The sequence below is a fragment of the Desarmillaria tabescens genome (genome assembly GCF_030435595.1).
Source record: "Desarmillaria tabescens strain CCBAS 213 chromosome Unknown EV420scaffold_2, whole genome shotgun sequence".
Lineage (NCBI taxonomy): Eukaryota > Fungi > Basidiomycota > Agaricomycetes > Agaricales > Physalacriaceae > Desarmillaria > Desarmillaria tabescens.
Genome location: NW_026848301.1, coordinates 499,059 through 522,303, shown reverse-complemented (window position 1 = coordinate 522,303; position 23,245 = coordinate 499,059). Strand labels below are relative to the sequence as shown.

The window sequence follows — 23,245 nt, the reverse complement described above, 5'->3', positions numbered from 1 at the left end:
CTTCCCCGAGGAATGCTAATGTGGATTGGCAGCTGCCAGTCTTTTTTTGGGGTGGCAGATATAACAATTTTCATAAGAGTTCTGTTCTACTCCGTGCGCGCGTCTGGCGGCGAATATGTATTCATCTTTGAATCTGTCTGATAGGTAGTGACCCAAGAGCGGTGATGTCATGCAACAGTAGGGTGGGATGTGCTGGTTGATTAGTTCGGCATAGTCTCTCGAGGTATGCTATATTCTTTTCTTTGTCATTGGGATGCTGAAAAGCGTGTCGAACTAGAATCGTGCATCTCAACACGCCTTTGCAGCAAGGCAAGACACGCAGCAGCCAAGGACACCTGCCGCACTGGCAGTTGCCGAGCAGACGGGTTCTTCTCCCAGCACTAAGTACCCAAGGAGGTACCGGGTCCATCTCCCGAGGAGTGGATGAACAGTCGGCGCGCCACCAACTGATGGATTCTGTTCTTCCATTCTTTTTATGGGATTTAAACCATAACTGAGCTTTCTTAAAGTAACAAGGGGAAGCTAAGGTTGGCGTTTCGCTCTTTCCTCCAACCATGTTTCGTCGAGACGACGCGACCTCCACACTCTCTGCTACCGAGTCGGGAATGGAGACTGGGCAAGCCTCGAGTTCTTTCCCGTCGGCTTTTGCGTCTCAGACGGATACCGGGTTAGGTGAAAATACGTCTACACCACCTGCGAGTACCCATACCACACGCCAGCCAAGTCTTACTCTATTTCCATCTTTAACTCTCATTCCTTCATCAACGGGACGTCAATTGGTGGCTGTGGAGACTTCGACACCCCCTGAATCTTCAATGGATACCACAAGCAGGCCGGGTCCCACTATACCCCCATCTCCAACCCCCATTCCTTCGTCAACGGGCCGTCAAATGGTGGTTGTGCAGACTTCGACTCCTCCTGACCCGTTCAGTTTTTCCATGCCTAGTCCGTGGATTGGTGCTACAACCAGACTTTCTGATACCCTCACGTCTTCGACCCTGTTGGATACCACTCCTGTTGCTAGTGCCACGGAAGTTCCATGTCTGCGGATATACCCTCATCTACTATGCTTTTTAATTCTATTTTGACTGCATTATATCCTACCTCAACCGCTGTGCCCGCCTCCTCTATTTCCATTCCTCCGCCAGTGACTTCCATTTATTCTATCCTCCCCGTATTGGATTCTACGACAATATCTACTTCCTCCTCATCTTCACCGACTTTGACGTCCGTTCATTCCATGCTGTCTTTATCAGAATCATCTACTTCAGGCCTCGCGCCGGAGTCGCAACCTTCGACAATCGTTTATTCCATCCTACCTGTATCCGATTCGATACCCACCACCGAGTCTTCAACACTCGCTTATTCCATCTTGCCTGTATTGGATGCTTCTACTCCCGTTGTACCTACATCGACACTCGTTTATTCCATCCTTCCTACTTCTACTACCACCGCCATCATTTCACCTACTCCCACGACAGCATCCGAGTCCTTGACATCCAACTTTCCCTTACCTAGCGTCACGGTCGCCCCTGCAAAAGATGTGTACCAGTCCACCAGTGTTCCTGGAGCTCCCATTACTCTCGCAGAGAGCCGATCGTCGGAAGCGGTGGACTCGTCCTCCTCCTCGCTGTCTTCATCTGCGAGTGAACCATCCAGGTAAGCACTTATTTTTTTTCTGTTTCTCTCAAACTGAGAACTAACGTCGTTCTTAGTTCCAGTCAGCGTATCAACAACTTGGCTCTTCAGCCCACAGCAGACCCAGGTATCAACAGTCTTCCAGTGACAGTGATTACGAGTGGGAGTATAACGCGTACGTTTGTTGTACGTCCGACAGTTGGGATCACGGGTGTTGGTGGAGCGCCAGGGGATGGGGAAGCGAGGGGCCTGCCCTCCTCCGGGTGAGTGATTCTTCCCCACGTCCAATTTGACTTCGTCTCATGTTGACAATGACATTTCTCGTCACCTTTGCAATAGTGATACAAGATCTCACCCCAAGGCTCTTCCAATTATCCTCGGGTCGGTACTTGGCTGTGCAGCGATGATAGGACTGTTGCTTTTCGTTGTGTGCAGGAGAAGGAGACTTCGACGTTGGCATCGGCTGCCGGAGCCGTCATTCCGAGACGTGTATGAGCCAGCGTTGGATGCTAGCAGGCACAGTTCGAGGTTTTTGAACCCGTTTTCGGATATTGATGATGATTGGTCGATTATTGCTCCCGGAGATGTTGAGAGGCCTGTTTCTGCGACGACGACGGCGAGTACGTTGGCTTTTGCGCCTTCGCAGGGGGATGGGGATGATTTGGATGTGTCTGAGCGTTGGGAGACGCGCCGGACGAGGTGGTTAACGTTGTCGCCTCCTGCTAGGTGGTAAAGATCTGTTTTATTTTATTTTTCAAATACGTTAGTTCATTTGTTGTATTTATGGTTTTTATGACTATTTTACAGCGTGGTACGCGATTTTTACCAGCTGGCAGTTGGACCTATCTGTCAATGAGTTATTTCGCAAGGATTGTCTGTTGGTTGTTACGATGAGTCAAGTCTAGAACGAATTAGGTGCGTGGTGCCGGCGGAGGTTGAGTGTGAAACGTTAGAGGCGGTGGGTCAAGGGGCTGCGTTCGTTATGTACCCCTGATTGGCTGTATAATATTCGATCATCTGCTAGCTATAAGAACAGGCTCGCCTTTTCAATCTTGCATCCCTCTCCTCTCTTCTCTTTGCCTGTCATGAGTGTCATCACCATTCTCCGACTGACTGCCCTTAGGTATGTTTTCTAGCTCGTTCCCTCTAAGCATGTTGCTCACTTTTTTGTTTTTTGAAAACAGTCGCGACATTGGTATTCTCGGTTATCATACTGGGATTGAGTGCCCATATCACTTATCTGACCACGACGGTGTATGGGGCCTACTTCACGTTTGCTGCCATGTCCATTGCGACGGCGTGTCTCACCATTCTTACCCTGCCGGTCATGTGTGTAACTTGCTCCCTGGTGATCCCCCCTAGGATTGACAGCTTGTTCAGGATTGCGATTGATATCACTCGAAAGGGTGCTTTTACATCTATGGTGGTGGTAGAACTCTCTTGGTTGGGTAAGGCTCTGCGAGGATTGTTTGACGCGTTAACTGACTCTGAGGGTTTGCAGGTGTGCTGTGGGTGCTCTGGCTGACGAGCGCGGCGCTGACGGCCGATGCTAATACCAAGACCTTCGTGTCCGGGTGTGGTTATATCAACAGTACGTGTTCTCATGGCTACGCGTTCCTTTGGCTTCCTAATAAGTACTGATATAATAATGATTTCAGCGGAGATTGACCAAGCGTGCAAAGAGTTCAACGCTATCGAAGCGTTCGGATTTTTGAATTGGCTTATCCGTACGTGATCCGTCCAGTTCTCATCTGCCAGGATTTGACAAGTGGTTATATCATCAGTGTTGGGATATACGATCACGCTGATTGTTTTTGCTATCATTGCGGCAAATCGAGGAAATAATGGTGTTTGGACGTCGTCTTCTACGGCGACTGACTTTTTCGCGAGGGGTCCTGGAGCGTACAGTGGTGCGAACACTGTTGCTCCGGAAAAAGTCAACTATGCGCCTGCGCAGCCTCAGCCTTCGGTTGTTCAGTATCCACCTCAGTCTCCGTCTGCGTATAGTGCTCAGCAGCCCCAGCATACCCAGCAGAGTTCTTATCCTCAGGTATAAAATAGTGTCTGGTCGTCGTACGATACCTTTGTTACCCAAATGGCAATGCAGTTTTGAATTTTGGAACGTGCCTCCCCAAAAGTTGGAAGTCTCGGCAGTAACCGCTCTTCTTAAGGCAGTCAGGGGAGGTAGTCGGGTTTACATAAATAAAAAAAACTACTACGACTACTGCGACGACGACGAAAGCGGGATGGACGCGTTATTCGTCCCTCTTGCTCAAGTAGCTGGCGCGTCCGTCGACCAGATAAAGGTACCGGTTGCTGATCGTCTCCACATGCTCAGGCTGGCCCTCTGACCTGGGTTCGGTTTTAGCTGATTTCTTGTCTGCTCATCGCGTTTCCTTTGGGATCCGTATTCGTTCGCATTCCTTCGAGCAAGCCGCATCTGAAGCACCTCTTCAATATCGCTATCACTCTTTTCTTCTTCCTGCCGGTTCTCCAGATCCCGCATGCGTTCTTCCAGCTGTTGGGTAGTGTGTTGGCGGCGTATACTATTGCAAAGTATCATACGGGGCCGAGTATGCCTTGGATCGTCTTTGTGTGCGTTGTATAGTTGTTGTTACTACTTATGATGGGGAGCTGAAGTCGGTGTAGGGTTACTATGGGACACTTGACTGTCAAGTGAGCACTTGTCTGTTCTTCTGTTTGATGTTGTGGCTTATAGCTGGTGCAGCCATACGATACGCTACCTCCTAGCACAGAGCTACGAGACGATGGACGTTACTGGCCCCCAGATGGTGTTGACCATGAAGCTGACGACGTTTGCTTGGAATGTGTATGATGGTCGGCGGCCTGTTCAGGTGCGGCGGTTTCACTCTTTCATTGGATGGCTGGATCAATGAATGCCTTGGCTAGGACCTCGACAAATGGCAAACTTCGAAGCGTATTCCGACTTACCCATCCCTTCTCGAGTTCTTGGGTTATGCGTACGCTCCCCGTCTGGCAACCCTTCCTACTTCTACTGAGCCGCTTAATAGGTTCTACTTCCCTGGTGTCCTCGTCGGACCATACCTCGAATATGTCGACTATATGGAGCTCATCACTGAAAAACTATACGAAGGCCATGTCAAGGAGAATGCCAAACGCAATCTTCCGAGCGGACGCAAACGCGTTGCCTACCGTAAGATGGTCGAGGGCCTCGTGTATCTCGGAATCTTTGTCTTGTTGGGCGCCAAGTACAACTTTGCGACAATTTTGACGCCGTGGTTCGCAGAGCAGAATATGTGGTGGAGGTAAGGTCAGGTTGCTCTGTGCATTATGTTTTCTAATCATATAGTCTAGGTTGCTTTGTTTCCAACCGTTTGGTACCCTTGAGAGGAGCAAGTACTATGCCGTGTGGACCCTTACGGAAGTACGTCAACATGGACCTGCATATATCGAGGTTGGATACTGATGGGCCTCCTAGGGAGCTAGTATCTTGACTGGGTTAGGCTTCACCGGCTACAACGCTTCCTGGCGCATCGACCTGGACTGGCGCCGCGAACGTTATACCATCCGCCATTGAGATCCCTTCCAATTTCAAGGTTCTCTTGGACTCGTGGAACATGAAGACCAACGTCTGGCTCCGCGAGTGTGTGTACAAGCGCGTCACGCCTAAGGGGAAGAAACCTGGCTTTGCAAGTAGCATGATCACCTTTGCGACTAGCGCGTTTTGGGTACGTGTAGTAATGCGATTTCGACTTGAGGTATGCTGATGGTATTTGTGTAGCATGGCGTGGCTGGTGGCTACTACCTTACTTTCATCTTGGGTGGGTTCATCACCACCGCGGGACGTCTCGCGCGTGCCAACGTCCGGCCGCTCGTCATGCCTGCTGAAGGTCAGCCTACGACGGTCGCAAAACGTTTGTACGACTTGGCTGGTACGATTATCACGGTGATGATGGTCAACTATGTCGCTGTGCCGTTTATGCTGCTCACGGTGAAGGATTCCTTGGTCGCGTGGTACCGCCTGGCGTTTTACGGACACATTTTGATTTTCTCAGCCCTGGGCTTCTTCTATGCGGGTGGTGCGAAGATGTTGCGGGCGAAGAAGGGAGGAGGGAAGGCTACGCCAAATGGTAGTGGGTCGACTACACCGGTTGGTGAGAAGACGTTTACGATGCCGCCTTCGTTGGATTCGGTTATGCCACCTAGGAAGTAGGAGTGAGGTGTATATAGAGGGAGTTATGTTGTGCTTTGTCGGAGTCAAAATCGTTCATGAACGAAATAATATATTTTTTTGGATTATTCAAGTTCGAAGAGAAGTTTCAGTTCCAAGTATGTTCAGAGTTCTTTCGTTATCATAAGGGATGTGAAAGCATGTGCATAATATTATCAATGTCATAACACATAGCATACACAAACGACAACGTCGCAGTCGCCTGCAAGCCGACTCCAGTACCCAGTGGTTTGGTTTTGTGAATGCAGCGTTTACACCTTGAAGCCACGGGACTTTCGGCGACCACGACCTTGCTCGAACTAGATGCAAGTTATGAATGATACGGTAACCCATAGAGAAACCAATACACACCTTGCGTCCCTTGGACGTCGTGTAGGGCTTCTTGTGCTTGTGGGGACCCATACCAAAGTGCTTGACAGCCTCCCGGACATTCCTCTTTCCCCTCAACAACACCGTGTTGGTACCAGTGGGCGCACGCAGAGCGAGCTGGTCGAGAGTAAGAGCCTCACCACCAGCATTGAGGATGCGCTCTTTAGCCGCCCGGGTGAATCGCAGAGCCGCGATAGACAATTTAGGGACTTCCGTTAGGCGAATATCGTCGGTGATGGTGCCCACGGTGACGATAGTTTTTGAGGCAAGGTCGAGGGTGTTGGAGGTTTCCTTGACGATTCTTGACAAGGAGAGAGGGGGGCGGTTGATTTTGGAGAGGAACAGACGGTGGAGGATGACCTGCACAATATTCGATTTTTTTGGGAGTGGAAAGATGGGTTGGTGAGACTGACCTTGTTGAAATCCGAGTCTGTCCTTCGCGCCATGAAGCGGTAAAGCTGGGAATGGTCGTCAGTCGTGTAGGACGGTGGGCGAAAAGGTTGGTGGATAATACCTTCACGAGGAGCAAGAGGTACGGGTCCTCGCTCTTGGGTGCGGTCCGGTTACCCTTCTTGACGTGGTGGGCGGTAATGTCGATACCCTACGAAGACGCAGCATCAGAAATCGTGCCTCCAACGCTACCAGCCGCGACGAGCTCACCATCTTGTTCTTGCCCGAAAATGTGTTTGGATCTGTTTTCCACCTTGGGATGCGCTCGGTATGGCCTGTACAGTTGTACAAATAAGGTTCCGTCGCCGATTGAATTTTGGTGCCGAGTGATTCGGCAAACTGTTCTCCGAAAATCCGAAACGGGAGGGGCAGAACCGTTGGGAAAGAGTGATGCTGTTTGGATGTTTTCTTTTCTTGTTTTTACTCCCGTGTGCGTCCTTTCAATAAATTTCTTGCAAATTTCTATTTTCTCGGTTTACCTTTTTTTCGGCGCCTTTGAGTCAGTCTGAAACGATGCAGTGCTGTAAACAAGCAACAACAAAACGTGAAGCTGAACCACCATGGTGAGTCCGTGCGGCCTAGGCTCCCTGCAGCCCTTGCCCCCAATTCTGACCGTCTCTTTCTTTCTTTCTTTTCAACGTGAAGTACGGCGAAACTACGACGACTGCACCGGTCGACCCGTACTCGGATGCCTACAATGCACCTCCTCCAGCCCAAGTTCCAGGTGACAGGGATTCTGCGCCAGTGGCGCGAGGGCGCTCGCGTTCACGAAGTCGCAGCCCGTTCCGTCATAGGTCGCCTGCCCCGCCCAGGCGTCCTGCACATGCGCCCATTGTGAGTCTTTTCCTTGGTGCTCGTTGCAGTGCTCACTGTTCATTAGGCGCCCAATCCGACCAACGTTCTCGGAGTGTTCGGTCTGAGTATACGCACCCAAGAGCGGGATCTTGACGAAGAATTCAGCCGCTTTGGACGTGTTGAAAAAGTTACCATCGTCTACGACCAAAGGGTATGTCCGTTCATGGTCTTGGACCCTGCGCCACACCAACGTTTTTAACAATTTTAGTCCGACCGATCTCGTGGATTTGGTTTCATCAAAATGGCAACGGTCGACGATGCCACGCGCTGCATTGCCGAGTTGAACGGCATCGTAAGTCTTCATTCTGCTTCGCAAGTTCACCGCTCATACGTTGCGTGCTAGGATCTCAACGGCCGCCGCATCCGCGTTGACTATTCGGTTACCGACCGACCTCATGCTCCGACACCAGGAGAGTACATGGGACACCGACGGCCGAATCGCGACAATCACTATACTGGTCGAGACAATAGGGAGCCGGGACCGTGACTATCGCGACCGGGACCGCCGTGATAGGGGAGGAGACAGAGACCGGGACCGGGATCGTGACCCATACGGACGGGATAGCAGAGACTGGCGTGATCGCGACCGGCGCAGCCCGCCGCCTCGACGAGGATATTCTCCTGATTATAGAAGGCGTAGGAGCTATTCTCGTAGCCCGCCGCGTGGCAGCAGCCCTTCGCGTGGTAGGGACTACGAGGCTCCAGCAAGTGCGAATGATTCGCGGTGGTAAGCCTTGGAGTCGTTCTCGTTTGTGCTTCGTCAAGCACAGAGCAAAGGTCAAGGGCAGAAGGTCAAGGGTGCCAAGGAGAATGTGGTTTCAAGTTTGGAGTTCAATTGCTCCCTCAAGTTTCTTCATTCTCTACGAAGATCCTCGGACCCCATTTCAATAGCCAAAAAAAATTATCAAGTTGTCAAGTTATCATCGTCATCTCAAGTTGTCTAGTTATCGTTTGCGTTCTCGCTGTCTTCGCCTATATTATGTTTGCAAGTACAAGAAACCTTCTTGACCCTCTCTGTGCTTACTGACTGGCGCTTACCTGCCCTTGAGGAAAGTGGACGCGTGATAGCCGGCGTTACGGCAACAAATGGATAAATTCGCAAGGACACAGCGTTTCTAGGACCGGGAACGGCGGCGTACTCTTTGATTGTTGGTCCAGCGCTTAAAGGAAGCACCAATTGATGTCGCCGCTGATGGGCTTTTTTGACATTTTTTTCGTTGCGACCGGTCGTGGGATTTAGGTTTGTGTAAGTATTCGTTCTGTGCATGTAATTTATGTACTGTGGAATATATCTGTTCTTGCCGTCTGTTCCTTCTGGGATGCATGCAGCGTAAAAAGAGGTCGCCGTGAGTATGTAACGTAAAGTGAATTTGAATTCCTGTCTTATCGTCATCCCAAAGTGGAAACTAATTTTTGACATCTTTTGAACGTCCATCACTACCTATCCAATGCCTCGTATACGGAAGAGTAGGTATTTTTACTGAAGATTCATTGCATACTCTAATATTCAACAGAGACGAGCAACCGGGGCTCGACCAACGACCGTCGAAAACTTCAGACAAAAGTTAGGGAGAGCAAGAAGAAGAAAGCCAAGGCTGCTAAAAAGAATCCTCAGTGGAAATCAAGTGCGTTCATTTGACCCTTTAACTACGGTTTACCGTATCTTATATTCCGTGCAGAGCAGAAAAAGGACCCTGGTATCCCGAACGAGTTTCCGTACAAGGACCAAATATTAGCTGAAGTGCAGGAACAGCGTCGGTTGGTGTGTAGACTTCCCTTTGGTGGGTGCTGCGTACCTGTGGCCTGACTTGCGTGTAGGCTCTGGAAGAGAAGCAACAGCGAAAGGACGCCAAGAAAGCCAAACCTACCACCACCACCGAGGAAGATGAACCCAAAGGATTCGACCCCGTCGCTAGCATTGCAGCAAAACATCTTGTGAATGCGAAGACTACCAAAATGACTGCTCCCCCTCGGCAGGTTGAAGAAGACGAAGAGAGGAGGAGGAAGTGCCGGCGCTTGTCAATAGAGACCTTCCAACCCTCAAGTCGGTGCTGGAGCACGCTGATGTGCTGTTGGAGGTCTTGGATTGCAGGGACCCCTTGGCGTTCCGGAGTTCTGAGCTCGAAAAGCTCGCACAGTCAGGACGGGTGGTGTTTCTGTTGAATAAAATCGGTGAGTGATTTTTTGTTCGCGGTTCTTCCATGTAGATTGAACTTTTTTCGGTCAGATATCTGTCCGCGAGAAGCCGTCGCTGCGTGGGCCTCACAACTACGTTCTCAACAGCCTACAGTGCTCTTTCGTTCAGCTTCGGCGTTCATTTCAGACGAAGTCCAGTGCCATAAGCAGGAGAAAGGGAAGGGAAAACTGTCGGCTGACAATGCCATTGGTGTTGACGCGCTTTTGAAAACTCTGCTCCCATGGGCAAAAGGCGATAAACCTCTTGTCGTTGCAGTGGCTGGATTCACAAACGTTCGTTTCGCGGCGTACATTCACCGTGATGCGTTACTAAAACTTTTATATCTTAGGCTGGGAAAAGCTCAGTGATCAACTCCGTAGCGAAAAAAGCTGTCCTGCCTACGTATAGCCTCGCGACTTCTTCCCGAGGCCCGACAACGACAGTGCTTCCTCAGGAGGTCACAATCGAAGAGGGGGGCAAGAAGATCAAGTTCGTTGATACGCCTGGCCTGCTGTGGGTAGATAGCGAGCTCACCGAGGAGTCTCGGACCCGAGACATACTGATGCGAAATAAGGGAAGAATCGATCGTTTGAAAGAACCGACACCTGCAGGTGAGTTTTTTTTTCTACCTACTGCGCGTAGTATAAGCGCTGACCCGATTCAGTGGTACACATCGTGTCGCGGGCCAATAACGAGGACTTAATGCTACACTATAGTTTACCAGCATTTTCCAAAGGCGATGTAGATGCATTCCTCCCCGGCTTGGCACGGTCGCATCAGCTCGTGAAGAAGGTTTGTTGCTTCATTCGCTCTCGGATCACCAACATTAATTCATTTTCTATGTGTATGTAGCGGGGAATGTTAGATCTCGTGGGAGCTTCGCGTGTTGTTTTGCGTGAATGGAATTTGGGAAAGCTGCGCTGGTACACAATGCCGGCTTCGAAGGAACCGGTGGATTCAGATGCCGATAAGGGTGTTCTTGTTGCTTTATCAACTCGGAGAGAGCTACGTAAGCGTGGAGGCTTGGTGAAGCTCAGCCCTGGTGTTGTTGATACCCGACTGCCTTCTTTCGAGGAGCCTTACTCTGAAGATCGTGATGACGGAGATGAGGACGGGGACGGGGATGAGGACGAGGGCGAGGACGAGGGCGAGGAGGAAGAGGACGAGGAGAATCAGGATGACACCACAATGTCCGACGAGGAAGAGGAGGAAACAGAGGAGGAAGAGGAGCAGGAACCACTGTCTCCTCCCCCCTTGTCCAGCAAGCAAAAACGTAAACGAGGGAAGGAAGATCTTCTCCCCCCTAGCAAAAAGGTCACATTCGCGTCCGCAGGCACGAAAAAGTCACACCCGAAGACTAGAGAACACACTAGCCATAAATCACAAGCCAAGGTTTTGGCGCCCAAGCCTGCGGAGAAGTCAGAGAGGAAGGTCGCTAACACAGCGCTCAAAACCAAGCCTACAAAGACCAAGACCAAATCGGACAGTGATGGCACCGAGGCTTATGATTTTGGCAAATTCTTCTAGGGCTATCGATACTCGTTATCAATATAATTGCTGTGTATGTCGCACGCGTGGTTTGAGGATCGGAGACAAAATTGTGTTCAACGCATCGAGGTACGTCTCTGCATTTTCTTTTCCAAATTCATTTTCTATTATGTACTGGGCCGGCGGATACAACTTCGCTACCATGCCCGCTTGTTGATATTTATGGGCGCAGTGGCCACACGATACTATCCGGCTCTACGCACTTGCTCATCCTAAAAAGGCGGCTTGGTCCCGGAAAATCTGAGTCGGTCCTCTTTTGGACCGTGCTGGTATGTAAGCTCCCTTTCGCCGAACGAGCATGTTCACATATAGGTTACTACGCGAGAGCGCCCTGAGTACCTTGCCTTTACTATACCAACAAATATCGTGGCGTCTCAGGTTGCGATGTCTGGTCACTGCTTAGTTTCGATCATCCGAGGATCCTGCGATCATACCTGTGGGTAGCGATATAAATGACGAGACAAACTTCCCTCTCCTATAGACTCCCATGATTCTCTCACTCCAATCCCCTCTACAAGAGGTAAGTTGTCCAGTCATTATCTCTGTATCTTTTTTTGAGTTTCGACTTTATGAAGGCCAGGCTTTGCCCAATCTCCCATGGATGTCATCCAGTTGCACGGCTCCCGTCTGAGCTCATCATTAACATATTTTTCCACTGCCTCCCCGACGACTCCTACCCCAGCCTACATGGGAATGCAGCCCCTGTACTTCTCGCACACGTCTGCAGGTCCTGGAGGTCCCTCGCTCTCTCAGTCTCCCGCCTGTGGTCTTCCTTCGAAATTGATTTCCACAATGGTTACGCCACACCGCAGCTAGAAGCGCTGGAGTTTTGGCTCAAGCATTCTAAGGAGCAACCATTATCCTTTAACATCATCTACGAACCACCCACTCACACGACGTGTCGAGTCTTTCAGAAGCGGAGCACGACTTTCGTGAAAGCTCTGCTCCGTTACTCATCTCGGTGGCGGAATGTGAGGTTCGTGACACCTGGCGCTAGTGTCCTTCCTCTCTTTGCAGATCAATCACGGGCATCAGGGCTTCATTCCCTTGAAGCACTGACGCTTGATATGAGAGGAGTTTGGCCATCACATGGCGTAGCCTTGCGCTCATTAGGGATTCAATGGAGCCGGCTCTCAGAGCTACACGTCCGCCTAGATTGCACGGTAGAGGGGCTTCCTACGCTCGATGAAATCTTCGAAATCCTATCAGAAGGCGAGAACCTCATAGCCTGTTCATTCAATGCAGCGTGCACCTTCACCTCAAAGCCCGATCCGACACGCGTCTCGGTGGCGAAGCTCCAACGTCTCAACTTGACGTTGAGAGCGACTTTAGGCTCCGAGGCATGCTTCGGATACTTTTTGGATTCACTCGATATGGTGGCGCTCAGAGCATTACGCATCGAGTGCATAGACGACTTAAATGGTCAAAACTGGAATGGCTGTCATTCATCGATTCTCTCATGCCTGCGCTCAGCAATGATCCGGGAACTCCAGTTACATTACCTACCCCTTTCCACTATCGGTATCATTGACATTCTCGATGCTACACCAGCACTAGAACGTCTGAACCTCAAGTTTGACCTAGGGGACATAGACGGAGACCCGGTGGATAATGTTCTATTTCGGCGCATACCGCAATCAAAGGCCCTCCGAGCTTTGGACATAGAATGTAACGGGAGAAAGTTGAATTGTAAGGCTGTAACGGACATAGTAGAACTAGATACTCTAGAAAGATTTTACCTGGCGACGCTAATTACCATCTGTAGCTGTCTTGATGCACATTGGGAAAGGGGGAGGGATAGAGGAGCAGATATTCAGTTAAGACCTTATTTCCGCCTCTAATTCATTTTATTTTCTTGTGAGAATCAGTTTGTAATGGGCACATGGTGTAGATGGTTTATCACGCCCGCTTAGCATGCGGGAGGTGTTGGGTTCAAGTCCCAATGTGTCCAGTTATGCTGGATATTTACATTTTTTTTTGCCGGATGGAGTGTCCACTGTCAGCTAAAACCTTCAAGAATCAAGAATCAAGAATCAAGACTCAAATGACCACTGACGGACGATGGAGTCCGACCGTTTGGCGTTGACGAGCCTGGAGTCGGACTCTTGACACAAAAACAAACATTGCTTTTTGCCCCTTTTCTTAACTTGTATTTTAGTCTTGGTACTTTCCTTCTAAGACCTAGGTAATAGATTCGATGAATTCCAGCTAGATGTGTCCATTAAATTTCATAAGAATTTCTCTTGCTGCTGGAGTTTACACATTGGAACTCCTGCTAATAATTATCAATAGTAGGTTTTGTGACACCAGTGTTTAGTGTAGTTAACTTACTGGCAAAGAAATGGTAACATACCTCTGCCTTCCAACCTTAAATCTACTTCCACTGCAACAGAATTCCACAGGCGTGACAAGAAATGAATACTGTGCAACTTCCGTGAGTGGCCATCTGTTGAGAACTTAAGAATCGGCATGTCTTGTGAAACCCGGCTGAATTTCCAGGGGTCGCTATTGACGAGCTTAAGTTGAGGCGACGAGATTGACGGAAGCACGGCTTTGGCCGTCTTGTTCCACGCACCCTCAACGTTTCTAATGCCTTGTACGATCTAATCTTCTGGAACGATACTGTCAAGATCCAACTCTTCAGCGTGATGAACAGATGCACTGACAAAGCTGACTACCAAAGAAAGAAAAAGGACGCCAAATTGTTACCCCAGACCCACAGAACCCGTTCATAATGACACAATTACAGCTACATACTACCAACTTACCGTTCCAAGGGCATCAGCGTCGCTCTTTTGCTTATTCGCTGGTTCCTCCTCAAAGCTCATAATGAGCGCCAAAGCCTTCTCGGACCGCGGTGAGATCTTGCACGGGAAGGGCTTTGGTCGACTGATCAGCCCAGCTGTCCACTCGTCCTTCAGCTCGACGCCGCTATTCTCGTCTGCCTTGATGTTCAATACTGATAGGATCATGGCGAAAGCGAGAAAGAGAGTTTGGTCAGCGAGAACATTCCCTGGGCATATACTAAGAGTGAACGTCAGGGTTTGCAATCAGATAGAGAGGCAAGAGGGAGGTTTACCGTCGTCCAAAGCCAAACGCGATATCTATGTCTGGTTCTGGGTCGCGACCGTCCCAGCCGAGGAACCTCTGTGGTTCAAACGCGTCTGGGTTATGATACGTAGCCGGATCTCTGGCCATATGGTGGAGATTTGGCATGATGACAGCGCCTTTCGGGATTAAGTATCCTTGATAAATGTCATCTTGGGACGGAACCTATCACCGTGTTGATGTCAAAAGATCCGCATCTTGGAATGCTGTGCTTACATGGGGAACACACATAGGGAGGACTGGGTTAAAGCGCAGTGCTTCATGGACGAGTGCATTGATGTATGGGAGATTGTCGCGGTCTTCGTATGACGGCAGTCTGTCTTCACCGACGACGCGATCCTGACAGCATCACTATAAGCTCGGATGCCCTAATCGTTGAAGGTAACGTAAATGCTTACCAGTTCTTCTTGGGCTTTCGTCTGGACATGGGGGTATAAGATCATTAATAGGACAAAGCTGTACGTTACAGACACAGTTGTGTCTGATCCGGCGCCATACAACGCTGCTGCGCCCCACTTGATGAGATCTTCTTGTTCGGAGGCCAATGATTTTCCGTGGAGTTTAAGCATCGTCTCCGTGTATGAGGGTTTGGATACGCCACGCTCCTGTTGACGGTAAATGCTTCGAACGTATTTTACGACAAGAAACTGATTTACCATTTGCTGCTTTACAAAGGCATGCGGTCGTTCGACCAGTTCGGTGCACCGGGCCAGATATTTCTTGGCCACTTGCTTAAATCCGGTACCAGGGAACCAGTCTGGCAGGTAACGTACTGGAGAAGGGATGAGGAACGTTCATGAAGAATCTAAACACTTACGGAAAGGAATGACGTCGACCATCCATACTCCGGGCTGAAAGGCGATGGAGGCCTCCGCCATACACTCATCCGCAAGGGTAACGAAGGGATCCGGGGTATCTCTATTGATTGAATATCCATGACTGATAGAGAGAATGATAGCTCCCGTCGCTCTGCAGGACTTGTATCAAGATTTCCGTAATACACAGCCAAAGGTCAGGGACTCTGACTTGCGAATATAATACTCAAGTTGATCGGGGTTCTTCAGTATCTTTGTCAGTAAGCGCCTAATCTCCGTTGTCTGCAGAGAAGTAAACTGCTGCAAGGAGTTTTTGGTGCCTATAGTCTGATGAAGAGTTTTCCGGATGGCGCGAAACCGATGCCCGTTCGGAGACATCGCGATGGATGCTCTCCACCCACACCTGTTTGGTTAAATGAAAATTCAAAAAGATCGGCCAGTGTGGTGATGGGCGTTACATGATGCCTCCAAAGATGGACGAGAAACGGTCAGAATAAATGGATGACCGCTTCTCCAGTAAGTCGATCGCAGTTTGCATATCGTTGAGAATGATGATGCGTTGTCCCAATATTGACAGTGAGCTTATGGGACCTGAACGTAAAGAAGAAGATACGTTGAATGCTGAGATCTGCCAGGAAAGGTTTACATACCGTAGGCTTTATGGTGCTTTGCCCAATGTTTGTATTCGTATTCGCCAGGTTTTGGGAGATCGAATAGGTTACCAATTATTGGCTTTCGAGGGGGCCCTGGAGGTAGGGAAGGCTTAGTTTGAAATATGGAATATAGTTTGGTCAAAGCGTAGAGGAAGGCCAGCACGCCAACGAAGGTGCCGATAGTAACGTCCATCGCAAAGCAAAGACAGGCGGAAACCCCCGAATGATTGGGGGGATGGGTATATTTGAAGGTACGAAGTGGACATTTGGTGCCGTGATTTCAATCGAAAGAGTTATGGAATACGTCCGCTTGTGTTCTAGATCAGGAAACATTGAATGCCCGATCAGATTGAACTGTCATGTTGACCTACGTTAACCACTACCGCCACGATCGAAATTTTCTTTCGACTTTTCATTAGGGCCAAACCTTTTCCTTCAAAGGGCCAATACAACACTGGACTCGACCTTCCACCCACCTTATGGTCCCATTTCTGACATCTCCTAGGGCGGTCCATCAATGAATCCAGGGTCCAATAGGACTAGTGCTAGCCAAACCGGGACCTCCAGCGTTATATCGACTATTTTTTTTCCAATTCGGCAATACCCACCGTCGCAGTCGGATATAGTTACGCTTACTCGAAATCTCCTGATAGCTCCGACATCGATTCTCATGCCGAGCCTGACATCAGAAACGATGGGGTTCAGGGAAGAAGTCCATCATATGTATCATTAATATTCCATTATAATAGGAACGTCTCACGAGTCATTCCCGGTTTGTTTTACCGCCCTCTCCTTCCACTGTATCTGCGACGAGGCCCGTCGCGACTCAGAGCGTTCGCTGCGCGTGTTGCTGTAAATATTCCCTGACATGTCGAACGCCAGCTCTTCTGCAACCGCCTTGCCGGCTCTGGATAATACGGTATGTTCTAAATACTCTCTCACGTAGGGTGAGATTTTCTGACCCGGCGACCTTAGATGGGTATGTTGTATTTAAGTGCCCTGTCAGTCTATCTTGCAAAATCTAGTTCTACGGGTGCTGATGATTGAGAAGGTTTGCTATGGGCCTTTGGGGCGCTGGAACGGTCCAGATGTATTTTTATTATACTGTACGTCGATCCCCCGCTTCTTTATATGCAGAGGACTGACGCGAAGAACACGCAGACGTACCCCGCAGACTCGCGATGGCTAAAGTACCTAGTTGCCGTGACCTGGTGTGCGGACACCGCAAATCAAGGGCTCATTAGCCAATTGGTGTACACATACCTTGTCACAAATTTCGCGAATCCTGCCTATCTATCTGCTTTACAACCGTGAGTCCGGTTGTATCTTGTCCGCGAATAAACTTATATTGATTCATACAATACAGCACGCTCCTTCCAATGATGTTCTTAACTGGCATAATTGCTTTACTTGCCCAAACTTTCTTCTGCTGGCGAATTTGGCGTCGTGAGTGCTCTTCCCTCTCGAATTCCAAACAGAAATCTCATGCAAAACAATCATCAGTCAGCAACGGGAATATCTGGTTGACTGGGGGCACATATATTGTGTGCTTCGCCTCTTTTGTTTCAACGATGGGTACGTGATGTTCGCTCGGAGATTCCATCCCGATACTGATTATCATGTACTAATAGTTTTTTACGGAATGACGGCTGACTATAATGAGTTCGCACAGTTGATTCCGCTACATCCTTATATGCATGCTCTCAATGTCCTGAGCGCTGCATCGGACGCTATAATAGCCGTGGTGCTAGTATACCTTCTGCGCAAACAAAGAACCGGATATCGCAAGACCAACTCCATGATCAACCGCCTCATCCTCTTTACTCTCAACACAGGCGGCATCTGCGGATTATGCGCAATCCTCACACTCGTATTCAACATCGTATACCCCGATACATATATTTATATGTTGTTCTATATCATTGTATGCAGAGGTACGCGGCCTCCAGTTCCAACCTTAACCACCTCACCTCTTGTTCTGTTTCAGTGTACCTGAATTCCCTCCTTGCGACGTGAGCATTCTGAAATCAACCGTTCGCAGCCCTTGTTTTGACCCTAATTCTGTCCATTCAACAGATTGAACTCCAGGGAAACGATCCGTGCAATTGGCAATGCGACTATCATCAACTCTATGCCCAATTTCTCGAATCAAGACTCCATCAGTTTGTCTTTTGTTGGCGCACACGGTCATCCGGAATTGGGACTGGGGTCTTCTGGTACTACGGAGAATGACCGAGATTCCAAGACGGTCGGAGGAGTACGTCCGTTCATTTTTGTTTATCACGTTAAGGGTCCTCATCAATTCGGTAGTCTCGCACTAATGATGGTCATCCGGAGTCGAAAATAACGATGGTGAGTCATTCGTCTCAGATTCATCTATAGTATATGAGGTCTGACAGACAGCCTGTGGCAGTCTGCACCCTAGGAACATCGAAGCGTTAAGGCCTTGTCTATAGTTGGCTACATATCTATTTTGTATTTCGGGTATCTAAAATTATGTGCGAATATGTCTTCATGTCTTAGGTACTTACTATCAATGTTGTATCGTCCCAAACTTGGGATGCAAGGGATTTGCCAAAAAGTGGTATTGCCTGGATGTTTTTAATATAACATACAAAGGAGATAATATAACATAAACAATACATAGCAATATAACATAGGTCAGTAGCATATCTATAGGTCTATCATGAGTTAGAAGGGGCGACTCCACCCTTCTTACGAGGCCCACCAACACTCCTCCCGGCCCTTCCACCTCCCCTTTTATTTTTCCTAGTGGAAGCCTTCAACGCCTCTGCTGTCGCTTCAGCTTCTCGCTTCACTCTCTCCTCCTCCTCTACCCACCATTTCATAAATGCTTCTTCCTCCCTACGAGCCTGTTCTTCCATTTGGATTTCGAGTAGCGATCGACGAGCCTTTCCAAGAACACTGCTCTCCTGCTGCGACTGTTGAATCTCGGAAAAGGACATGCCAGACACGGAAGGAGTCGGAATGTCAAGCTGCGAAGGAGATGTCCATGCTTTTCCTCTGTCGGAGACAGCGTTAGAAAATCAGAATATAGGGACAAACAAATAATAAGACATACGACGACACGTTCCTACCAACGTGCTTGGGCTTGGCTGAAGAAGGTTGTCGCTGGGGGGAAATCACGGGCCCAAGCCCCGGTAAAGTACTGGATGACCCGGTTGCTACAAATGGCTTGATAATTGAGGCCGATGGTGCCTTCGGGGTAGACACAGGCGACGAAGAAAGCTTGGGAAATTTATTAGGTGTGTCGATGCGAGATGGAGATCCAGTTGCGTTCGGGGGTATCCTCCGTAATGACGGTGAGGAACTACTACCTTCGGATATTTTATGCAGGGACACCTGCCTGCGAGATGGATCGTCGGCATTAGGTAGATTACGAGGTACGATGGATCTCGCAGGAACCTCTCTGGCAGCCTCCGCCATGACAGCTCGCATGTCCACACTAAGTATTGATGAGTACCGGAAGATTCTGGAAATGAAGAAACATACCGAGCCACCGAGGTAGATTTCCAGGGAGCGGAAGGGTTAGGTTGATCCAAGTTCGCAGTGGAGATTGGATCAACATCATCCATGGCGAAGATATCGTCGTTTCCGGTGGAAGCAGGGAGACCCTGAGGCTTGACTGCCAACGAGGTAGCCCTGACAGAAGAGTGCTGGACTTTACTGCTTGGCGATAGTCTAACCGAATCCCGACGCATCAACTGTTTGTTTGATCTGACAATTGGGGAAGGGAAATCTTGAAGGGACAACCATTCCGCATGTCTCTCCATAGCGAGCTTGCCCAAGTAATTACGTCGCGTGATAGGCGATTTTGTTATCTGCCTTTCTTGAACAAAACAAGAGAGCTGCTTGACCAAAGCGGGTGACAGAACGTCGAGCATTCGACTTTCTAGAAAACTCTCCAAATTGACGGCGATATAACCCTGGACGGCATTGATCAGATCCTTCGCAGAGTAGTGGGTGGCCTCCGAAAGTATATAACAAGCGTTTTGGATGTTTAAGAAGTTTAATATAATGGATGATGAAATGAGTAACAGCCGATCAAGATGTAGCTCGGCCTGAACACAGGGTGAGTGCAGGCGCGGTAAGGATTAGAAGGCAACTGACCGCGGCGGCCATGACTTCAAACATGAACTCCAGAACGGACTCAACAGAATGCGCAAACTCTATAATTATGATTCTTAGCAGTCAAACTCGTGATTTCCGAATAGAGAAAAACTCACCCAACGTCTCGAACATCTCAACATCTTCTCCACAACATACAAACCTCAAAACATATTGCATCACATGCCACTTCATATGCTTCATGTTGACATGCACTCGGCCAGTCCTGTCCCTCCGGTTCCTGGTCCAATCTTCTTCAGTAAAGAAATCGGCAAAGAAAACGGTTCTAGCCCGCAGAAGAGTAGAATGGCAGAAAACGTCCTTGTCCTGGAACTGCAATACAACGTCTGGGTACTGGGGGGAATCAGGCTCCTTGGACATAATTTGTGCATTACTGAACAGGCTTGTCATATCCCGGATCATCGTTGGTTCTGGAATCACCTTTACAGGCGACTGGATTGCCTTCAAAAGTGAAGGAAGATGTAATAGTTTAGCCAAAACTTGCAAATCTGATTTAATGCGTGCCGAATCCAGATGAGAACCGAAAGACAGGCGCCTATCCCAAACTGACAGTAGATGGTCGGAATACAGATAGTCAAGAAGTATCAAGACAGACATAGGAAGACAGTGAAAAAACATAAGCCGATGGTGACCGGAGGTATGAGTGTAACGAACGGAAATTTGCGAGTCATCTCGAATGGTGCGAGGATTCTGGAGAAGCGAAAGAAGGACCGACGAACGTGCGCTGAGGATGACACGATGAGCGGAGAAAGTGTGATGGGCCTCGTCGGTGGAAATCAAGATATCGGCACCTTGCGTTATTAGTTCTCCTTCCGAGGCATGCGAGTCCATCTGGCGACGTATGACATCTGAAAGACAGTATAGCTTAGACAGGTCTTCCTCGATGCAGTCATCAACCTCATCCTCGTCTTCATGAGCGAGATGCATGCCGACCGCGGGTGTTGGAGACGAGGCCTGTAGCCTGCTTGTATTGGGCTGCGCAGCGAGCAAAAGTAGAATTTCTGCCAAATCCTCTGCTATGCCGTGCCCGTGTACCGAGATGGGATCGGGTTTGTAATCGACTCGCATGGCGCCAAAGGCACCGGAGCTATTCGCACACACTCCAACTACTCGCTGGATGTAAGGAACAAGCTGGTACTTGAAAATCTTCCCAGAACCCTGGGAACCGGTGTTTCCACCTTTGCGAGCGCGCACGAATACATGGCCAGACTCAGTGCAGACTATGATCATGCCGTCACTGCCTACGGCCACGTCCTGGCAGGGCATCAGTCGAACCCAAAGTAAATATGGGAAGAACAAACTTTGGCTGCGCTGAGCTGCTTCTTCAAGGTCCATGCCGGTTGCGGTACAAAGGCTTTGGAAGATGGAGGGGATCCTTCTGCTTCGGTTGGTATCGGGATCACAAGTAGGAAGATCTCTCCATTTGAAGACAAGGCGGCCACTGTATCATCGCAGTTAATTATTTTGGAAACGTGGGCTCCCTTGATAGCCTGAGGAGGTCGGTAGGGCTGTATTTGCTGGGGGAAACCATGCGCCGGGAAGCTGTTGTCAAATGTCGGTGTTCAGAATATGATAACCGTACATAGAAGACTGACTTGATCTTGAAGCTCCGGTCACTCCATACACAAATGACTTCTTGCGTCACAAGAAGGCAGATCATGGCGGCGTCCGTGAGACATACAGACGTGACGGGCCTGGTGATTTTGGTGACTTTCCGAGGCAGAACTTGTACGGGTTGAGCTGATTTATCGTAACCTGATCGCACTATGTTAGAAATGAGCCATGCACAAAACGATGAAGCGCACCTAATTGTCCGTTATTTGTGCCCCATGTAAAGACCTCCGTCGCGGTCCAGCAAGCAGACGAAGTCTTGCTCGCGGCAACACCCCTGACAAATTCTTTCTTGAGTTGACCGACAATTTTCTTCGGTGTCGACTGAATAGGCTCTTCAATCCGACCAATGCTAGCGATCGAACTTGTTTCGACAATGTAACCTAGCTGTGCAAACCGATTCAGTCCCCAGCTGAGAACTTCGCCGGTGTCGGTGAGAGCCAAAGTGTGATCTTGCCCCAGCGCGACAGAAACTATAGTCTGATTGAGCTGTGATAGCTGAGTCAAGCTGTACTGGGTATGTTGTCCGGGCCCGAGCCTACAGAGACTTTTCGTCAATAGGTGAGTCACTAGCACCGAAATGACCACCCTGACCGTCCTCCGCTTCCGAATCCACAAAGTCTTAAATTTGCCTTCTTCTCACATGTAACGATGACTAGCATTTAAGGTAAAAATACGAAGAAGAATAGAAACGGAAACACACACCAGTATGTAGTTTGGAAGTCTGGACCTGGCGAACTTGTAGTGGAAAGAACCTGGTGTAGATATTGGAGCTATCGGAAGAGTCTCTGCGAGGAATGACCACCTGGTCTGGGTATGTACGATCGTCACCATCGCCAAGACCGAGAGTAGCGTTCCTGTTACAAAGTCAGCCTGAGTAACGTATGTATTCTGAGCCAGATACCTGTTTGCGCCCCACATGTACGGCTCGGCACCAGAAACATTGACAGACGGTTTTGTGCCCTCTACCGTCGAGTTGTACAACTCAAACGCGGTATAGCCCTCGAAGTCCTTCAGCGAGATGTCAATGTCCGAACGTTGGAGCAACAAAAGGCTATGTGATATCAGCAAGGTTCACCGCGAGATTTTGTGAAGTAACATACGCAGCGCCCAAGTTCCCGTGAAATAAGGCCCTATGTAGGGGAGTCCAATTGCTCTCCAGATCCTGTACGTTGACGTTGACAGCAAGATGGCGAAGAAGCAATCGCACATATTCCAAGGTATCTATCGACGAGCAAGCGAGGTGGAGAACCGTTCGTCCTAGCCTATCGCGTCCGTTGATCTCTGCCGCAATAGCCATTCCGACGGCGCCTCCCTTCGACCATGACTTTCCACCACTACTGCTGGTGCTGATGCCAACTGACCGGTCGCTGCTGGCATCGAGCAGGCGCTGGAAAGCTTGCTGGTTGCGTAGAGAGAAATGAACATGGAGCAAGGTCATATACCAGAAGAGAAGTGGACAGAACGACCCAGAAAAGTCTCTTGAGGAGACCTTTCAAAAGATCGAGCAATCCAGATATCGCTGTGCGCTTGAGCACAGACGACGAAGACGAATCTGCAGTTCCGTGCGCTGGCAGTGGTATACGTCAAGTGGAACGGTGAAGACAACGAGCGATAAGGATAACGGAAAGGAAGCTTAAGGAACGTTCGCATGATGCGT

At 49.3% G+C, this 23,245-nt stretch overlaps 10 protein-coding genes and 1 non-coding gene across 11 annotated transcripts; 8 read left to right on the top strand and 3 right to left on the bottom strand.

The window, feature by feature from the left end:
- The first annotated feature begins 754 nt into the window (after positions 1-754).
- On the top strand, positions 755-2,478 carry EV420DRAFT_431075 (uncharacterized protein). Its single transcript, XM_060482079.1, has 3 exons — positions 755-1,659; positions 1,716-1,901; positions 1,978-2,478. The coding sequence occupies exons 1-3, from the start codon at positions 1,040-1,042 to the stop codon at positions 2,369-2,371; spliced, it is 1,200 nt and encodes a 399-aa protein (XP_060338123.1). The 5' UTR covers positions 755-1,039; the 3' UTR covers positions 2,372-2,478.
- Positions 2,479-2,550: 72 nt separating this feature from the next.
- Positions 2,551-3,768, top strand: EV420DRAFT_1501589 (uncharacterized protein). Its single transcript, XM_060471071.1, has 6 exons — positions 2,551-2,759; positions 2,822-2,967; positions 3,019-3,086; positions 3,140-3,229; positions 3,297-3,365; positions 3,423-3,768. The coding sequence occupies exons 1-6, from the start codon at positions 2,724-2,726 to the stop codon at positions 3,692-3,694; spliced, it is 681 nt and encodes a 226-aa protein (XP_060338122.1). The 5' UTR covers positions 2,551-2,723; the 3' UTR covers positions 3,695-3,768.
- Positions 3,769-3,884: 116 nt separating this feature from the next.
- On the top strand, positions 3,885-6,066 carry EV420DRAFT_1684522 (endoplasmic reticulum protein; the record flags this gene model as incomplete). The annotated part of the gene is made up of 9 exons (XM_060479265.1): positions 3,885-3,944; positions 4,007-4,233; positions 4,288-4,314; positions 4,367-4,493; positions 4,549-4,619; positions 4,671-4,925; positions 4,975-5,044; positions 5,124-5,348; positions 5,402-6,066. 9 exons carry the CDS (start codon positions 3,885-3,887, stop codon positions 5,831-5,833), a joined length of 1,494 nt encoding a protein of 497 aa, XP_060338121.1. The 3' UTR covers positions 5,834-6,066.
- A 36-nt stretch (positions 6,067-6,102) lies between these two features.
- Positions 6,103-6,883, bottom strand: EV420DRAFT_1473666 (ribosomal protein L18e/L15P; the record flags this gene model as incomplete). The annotated part of the gene is made up of 5 exons (XM_060469163.1): positions 6,103-6,150; positions 6,203-6,580; positions 6,634-6,678; positions 6,735-6,821; positions 6,881-6,883. The coding sequence occupies 5 exons, from the start codon at positions 6,881-6,883 to the stop codon at positions 6,103-6,105; spliced, it is 561 nt and encodes a 186-aa protein (XP_060338120.1).
- Positions 6,884-7,230: 347 nt separating this feature from the next.
- EV420DRAFT_1616645 (uncharacterized protein) lies at positions 7,231-8,256 on the top strand (the record flags this gene model as incomplete). The annotated part of the gene is made up of 6 exons (XM_060475144.1): positions 7,231-7,233; positions 7,316-7,504; positions 7,551-7,676; positions 7,734-7,817; positions 7,869-8,008; positions 8,040-8,256. The coding sequence occupies 6 exons, from the start codon at positions 7,231-7,233 to the stop codon at positions 8,254-8,256; spliced, it is 759 nt and encodes a 252-aa protein (XP_060338119.1).
- A 717-nt stretch (positions 8,257-8,973) lies between these two features.
- EV420DRAFT_1684510 (P-loop containing nucleoside triphosphate hydrolase protein) lies at positions 8,974-11,228 on the top strand (the record flags this gene model as incomplete). Its single annotated transcript, XM_060479264.1, has 9 exons — positions 8,974-8,992; positions 9,040-9,150; positions 9,205-9,287; positions 9,344-9,502; positions 9,523-9,697; positions 9,753-9,994; positions 10,051-10,312; positions 10,366-10,493; positions 10,554-11,228. The coding sequence occupies 9 exons, from the start codon at positions 8,974-8,976 to the stop codon at positions 11,226-11,228; spliced, it is 1,854 nt and encodes a 617-aa protein (XP_060338118.1).
- A 295-nt stretch (positions 11,229-11,523) lies between these two features.
- EV420DRAFT_430938 (uncharacterized protein) lies at positions 11,524-13,142 on the top strand. The gene has a single exon (XM_060482077.1). It carries the CDS (start codon positions 11,819-11,821, stop codon positions 13,088-13,090), a length of 1,272 nt encoding a protein of 423 aa, XP_060338117.1. The 5' UTR covers positions 11,524-11,818; the 3' UTR covers positions 13,091-13,142.
- On the top strand, positions 13,126-13,200 carry EV420DRAFT_t42. The gene has a single exon. It is a non-coding gene; the product is annotated as a tRNA-Ala (tRNA).
- Positions 13,201-14,005: 805 nt separating this feature from the next.
- EV420DRAFT_1616643 (cytochrome P450 oxidoreductase OrdA-like protein) lies at positions 14,006-16,018 on the bottom strand (the record flags this gene model as incomplete). The annotated part of the gene is made up of 9 exons (XM_060475143.1): positions 14,006-14,273; positions 14,329-14,522; positions 14,574-14,696; positions 14,756-14,962; positions 15,014-15,129; positions 15,175-15,326; positions 15,384-15,575; positions 15,631-15,763; positions 15,823-16,018. 9 exons carry the CDS (start codon positions 16,016-16,018, stop codon positions 14,006-14,008), a joined length of 1,581 nt encoding a protein of 526 aa, XP_060338116.1.
- Positions 16,019-16,426: 408 nt separating this feature from the next.
- EV420DRAFT_430457 (uncharacterized protein) lies at positions 16,427-18,171 on the top strand. Its single transcript, XM_060482076.1, has 9 exons — positions 16,427-16,744; positions 16,801-16,826; positions 16,877-16,931; positions 16,987-17,135; positions 17,192-17,271; positions 17,329-17,400; positions 17,457-17,759; positions 17,813-18,082; positions 18,136-18,171. The coding sequence occupies exons 1-8, from the start codon at positions 16,694-16,696 to the stop codon at positions 17,839-17,841; spliced, it is 765 nt and encodes a 254-aa protein (XP_060338115.1). The 5' UTR covers positions 16,427-16,693; the 3' UTR covers positions 17,842-18,082; positions 18,136-18,171.
- A 226-nt stretch (positions 18,172-18,397) lies between these two features.
- On the bottom strand, positions 18,398-23,226 carry EV420DRAFT_1501521 (uncharacterized protein). The gene is given in 13 exon segments (XM_060471070.1): positions 18,398-18,849; positions 18,908-19,291; positions 19,339-19,907; positions 19,957-20,015; positions 20,073-21,228; positions 21,276-21,516; positions 21,570-21,729; positions 21,780-22,123; positions 22,180-22,240; positions 22,291-22,442; positions 22,490-22,637; positions 22,668-22,670; positions 22,690-23,226. The coding sequence occupies 13 exon segments, from the start codon at positions 23,024-23,026 to the stop codon at positions 18,510-18,512; spliced, it is 3,954 nt and encodes a 1,317-aa protein (XP_060338114.1). The 5' UTR covers positions 23,027-23,226; the 3' UTR covers positions 18,398-18,509.
- Between the last annotated feature and the right edge of the window lie 19 nt (positions 23,227-23,245).

Coding starts and splice junctions, on each gene's coding strand:
- EV420DRAFT_1501521 (XM_060471070.1), bottom strand. CDS start 23,026: ATGACCTTGCTCCATGTTCATTTCTCTCTACGCAACCAGCAAGCTTTC. Junction 22,443..22,489: donor TACATGTGGGGCGCAAACAG/GTATCTGGCTCA, acceptor ACTTTGTAACAG/GAACGCTACTCTCGGTCTTG. Junction 19,908..19,956: donor TTGAAGTCATGGCCGCCGCG/GTCAGTTGCCTT, acceptor CCCTGTGTTCAG/GCCGAGCTACATCTTGATCG.
- EV420DRAFT_431075 (XM_060482079.1), top strand. CDS start 1,040: ATGTCTGCGGATATACCCTCATCTACTATGCTTTTTAATTCTATTTTG. Junction 1,660..1,715: donor TCTGCGAGTGAACCATCCAG/GTAAGCACTTAT, acceptor CGTCGTTCTTAG/TTCCAGTCAGCGTATCAACA. Junction 1,902..1,977: donor AGGGGCCTGCCCTCCTCCGG/GTGAGTGATTCT, acceptor CCTTTGCAATAG/TGATACAAGATCTCACCCCA.
- EV420DRAFT_430457 (XM_060482076.1), top strand. CDS start 16,694: ATGTCGAACGCCAGCTCTTCTGCAACCGCCTTGCCGGCTCTGGATAAT. Junction 17,136..17,191: donor TATCTATCTGCTTTACAACC/GTGAGTCCGGTT, acceptor CATACAATACAG/CACGCTCCTTCCAATGATGT. Junction 17,760..17,812: donor CTATATCATTGTATGCAGAG/GTACGCGGCCTC, acceptor GTTCTGTTTCAG/TGTACCTGAATTCCCTCCTT.
- EV420DRAFT_430938 (XM_060482077.1), top strand. CDS start 11,819: ATGAAGGCCAGGCTTTGCCCAATCTCCCATGGATGTCATCCAGTTGCA.
- EV420DRAFT_1501589 (XM_060471071.1), top strand. CDS start 2,724: ATGAGTGTCATCACCATTCTCCGACTGACTGCCCTT. Junction 2,760..2,821: donor TTCTCCGACTGACTGCCCTT/AGGTATGTTTTC, acceptor TTTTTGAAAACA/GTCGCGACATTGGTATTCTC. Junction 3,366..3,422: donor ATTTTTGAATTGGCTTATCC/GTACGTGATCCG, acceptor TTATATCATCAG/TGTTGGGATATACGATCACG.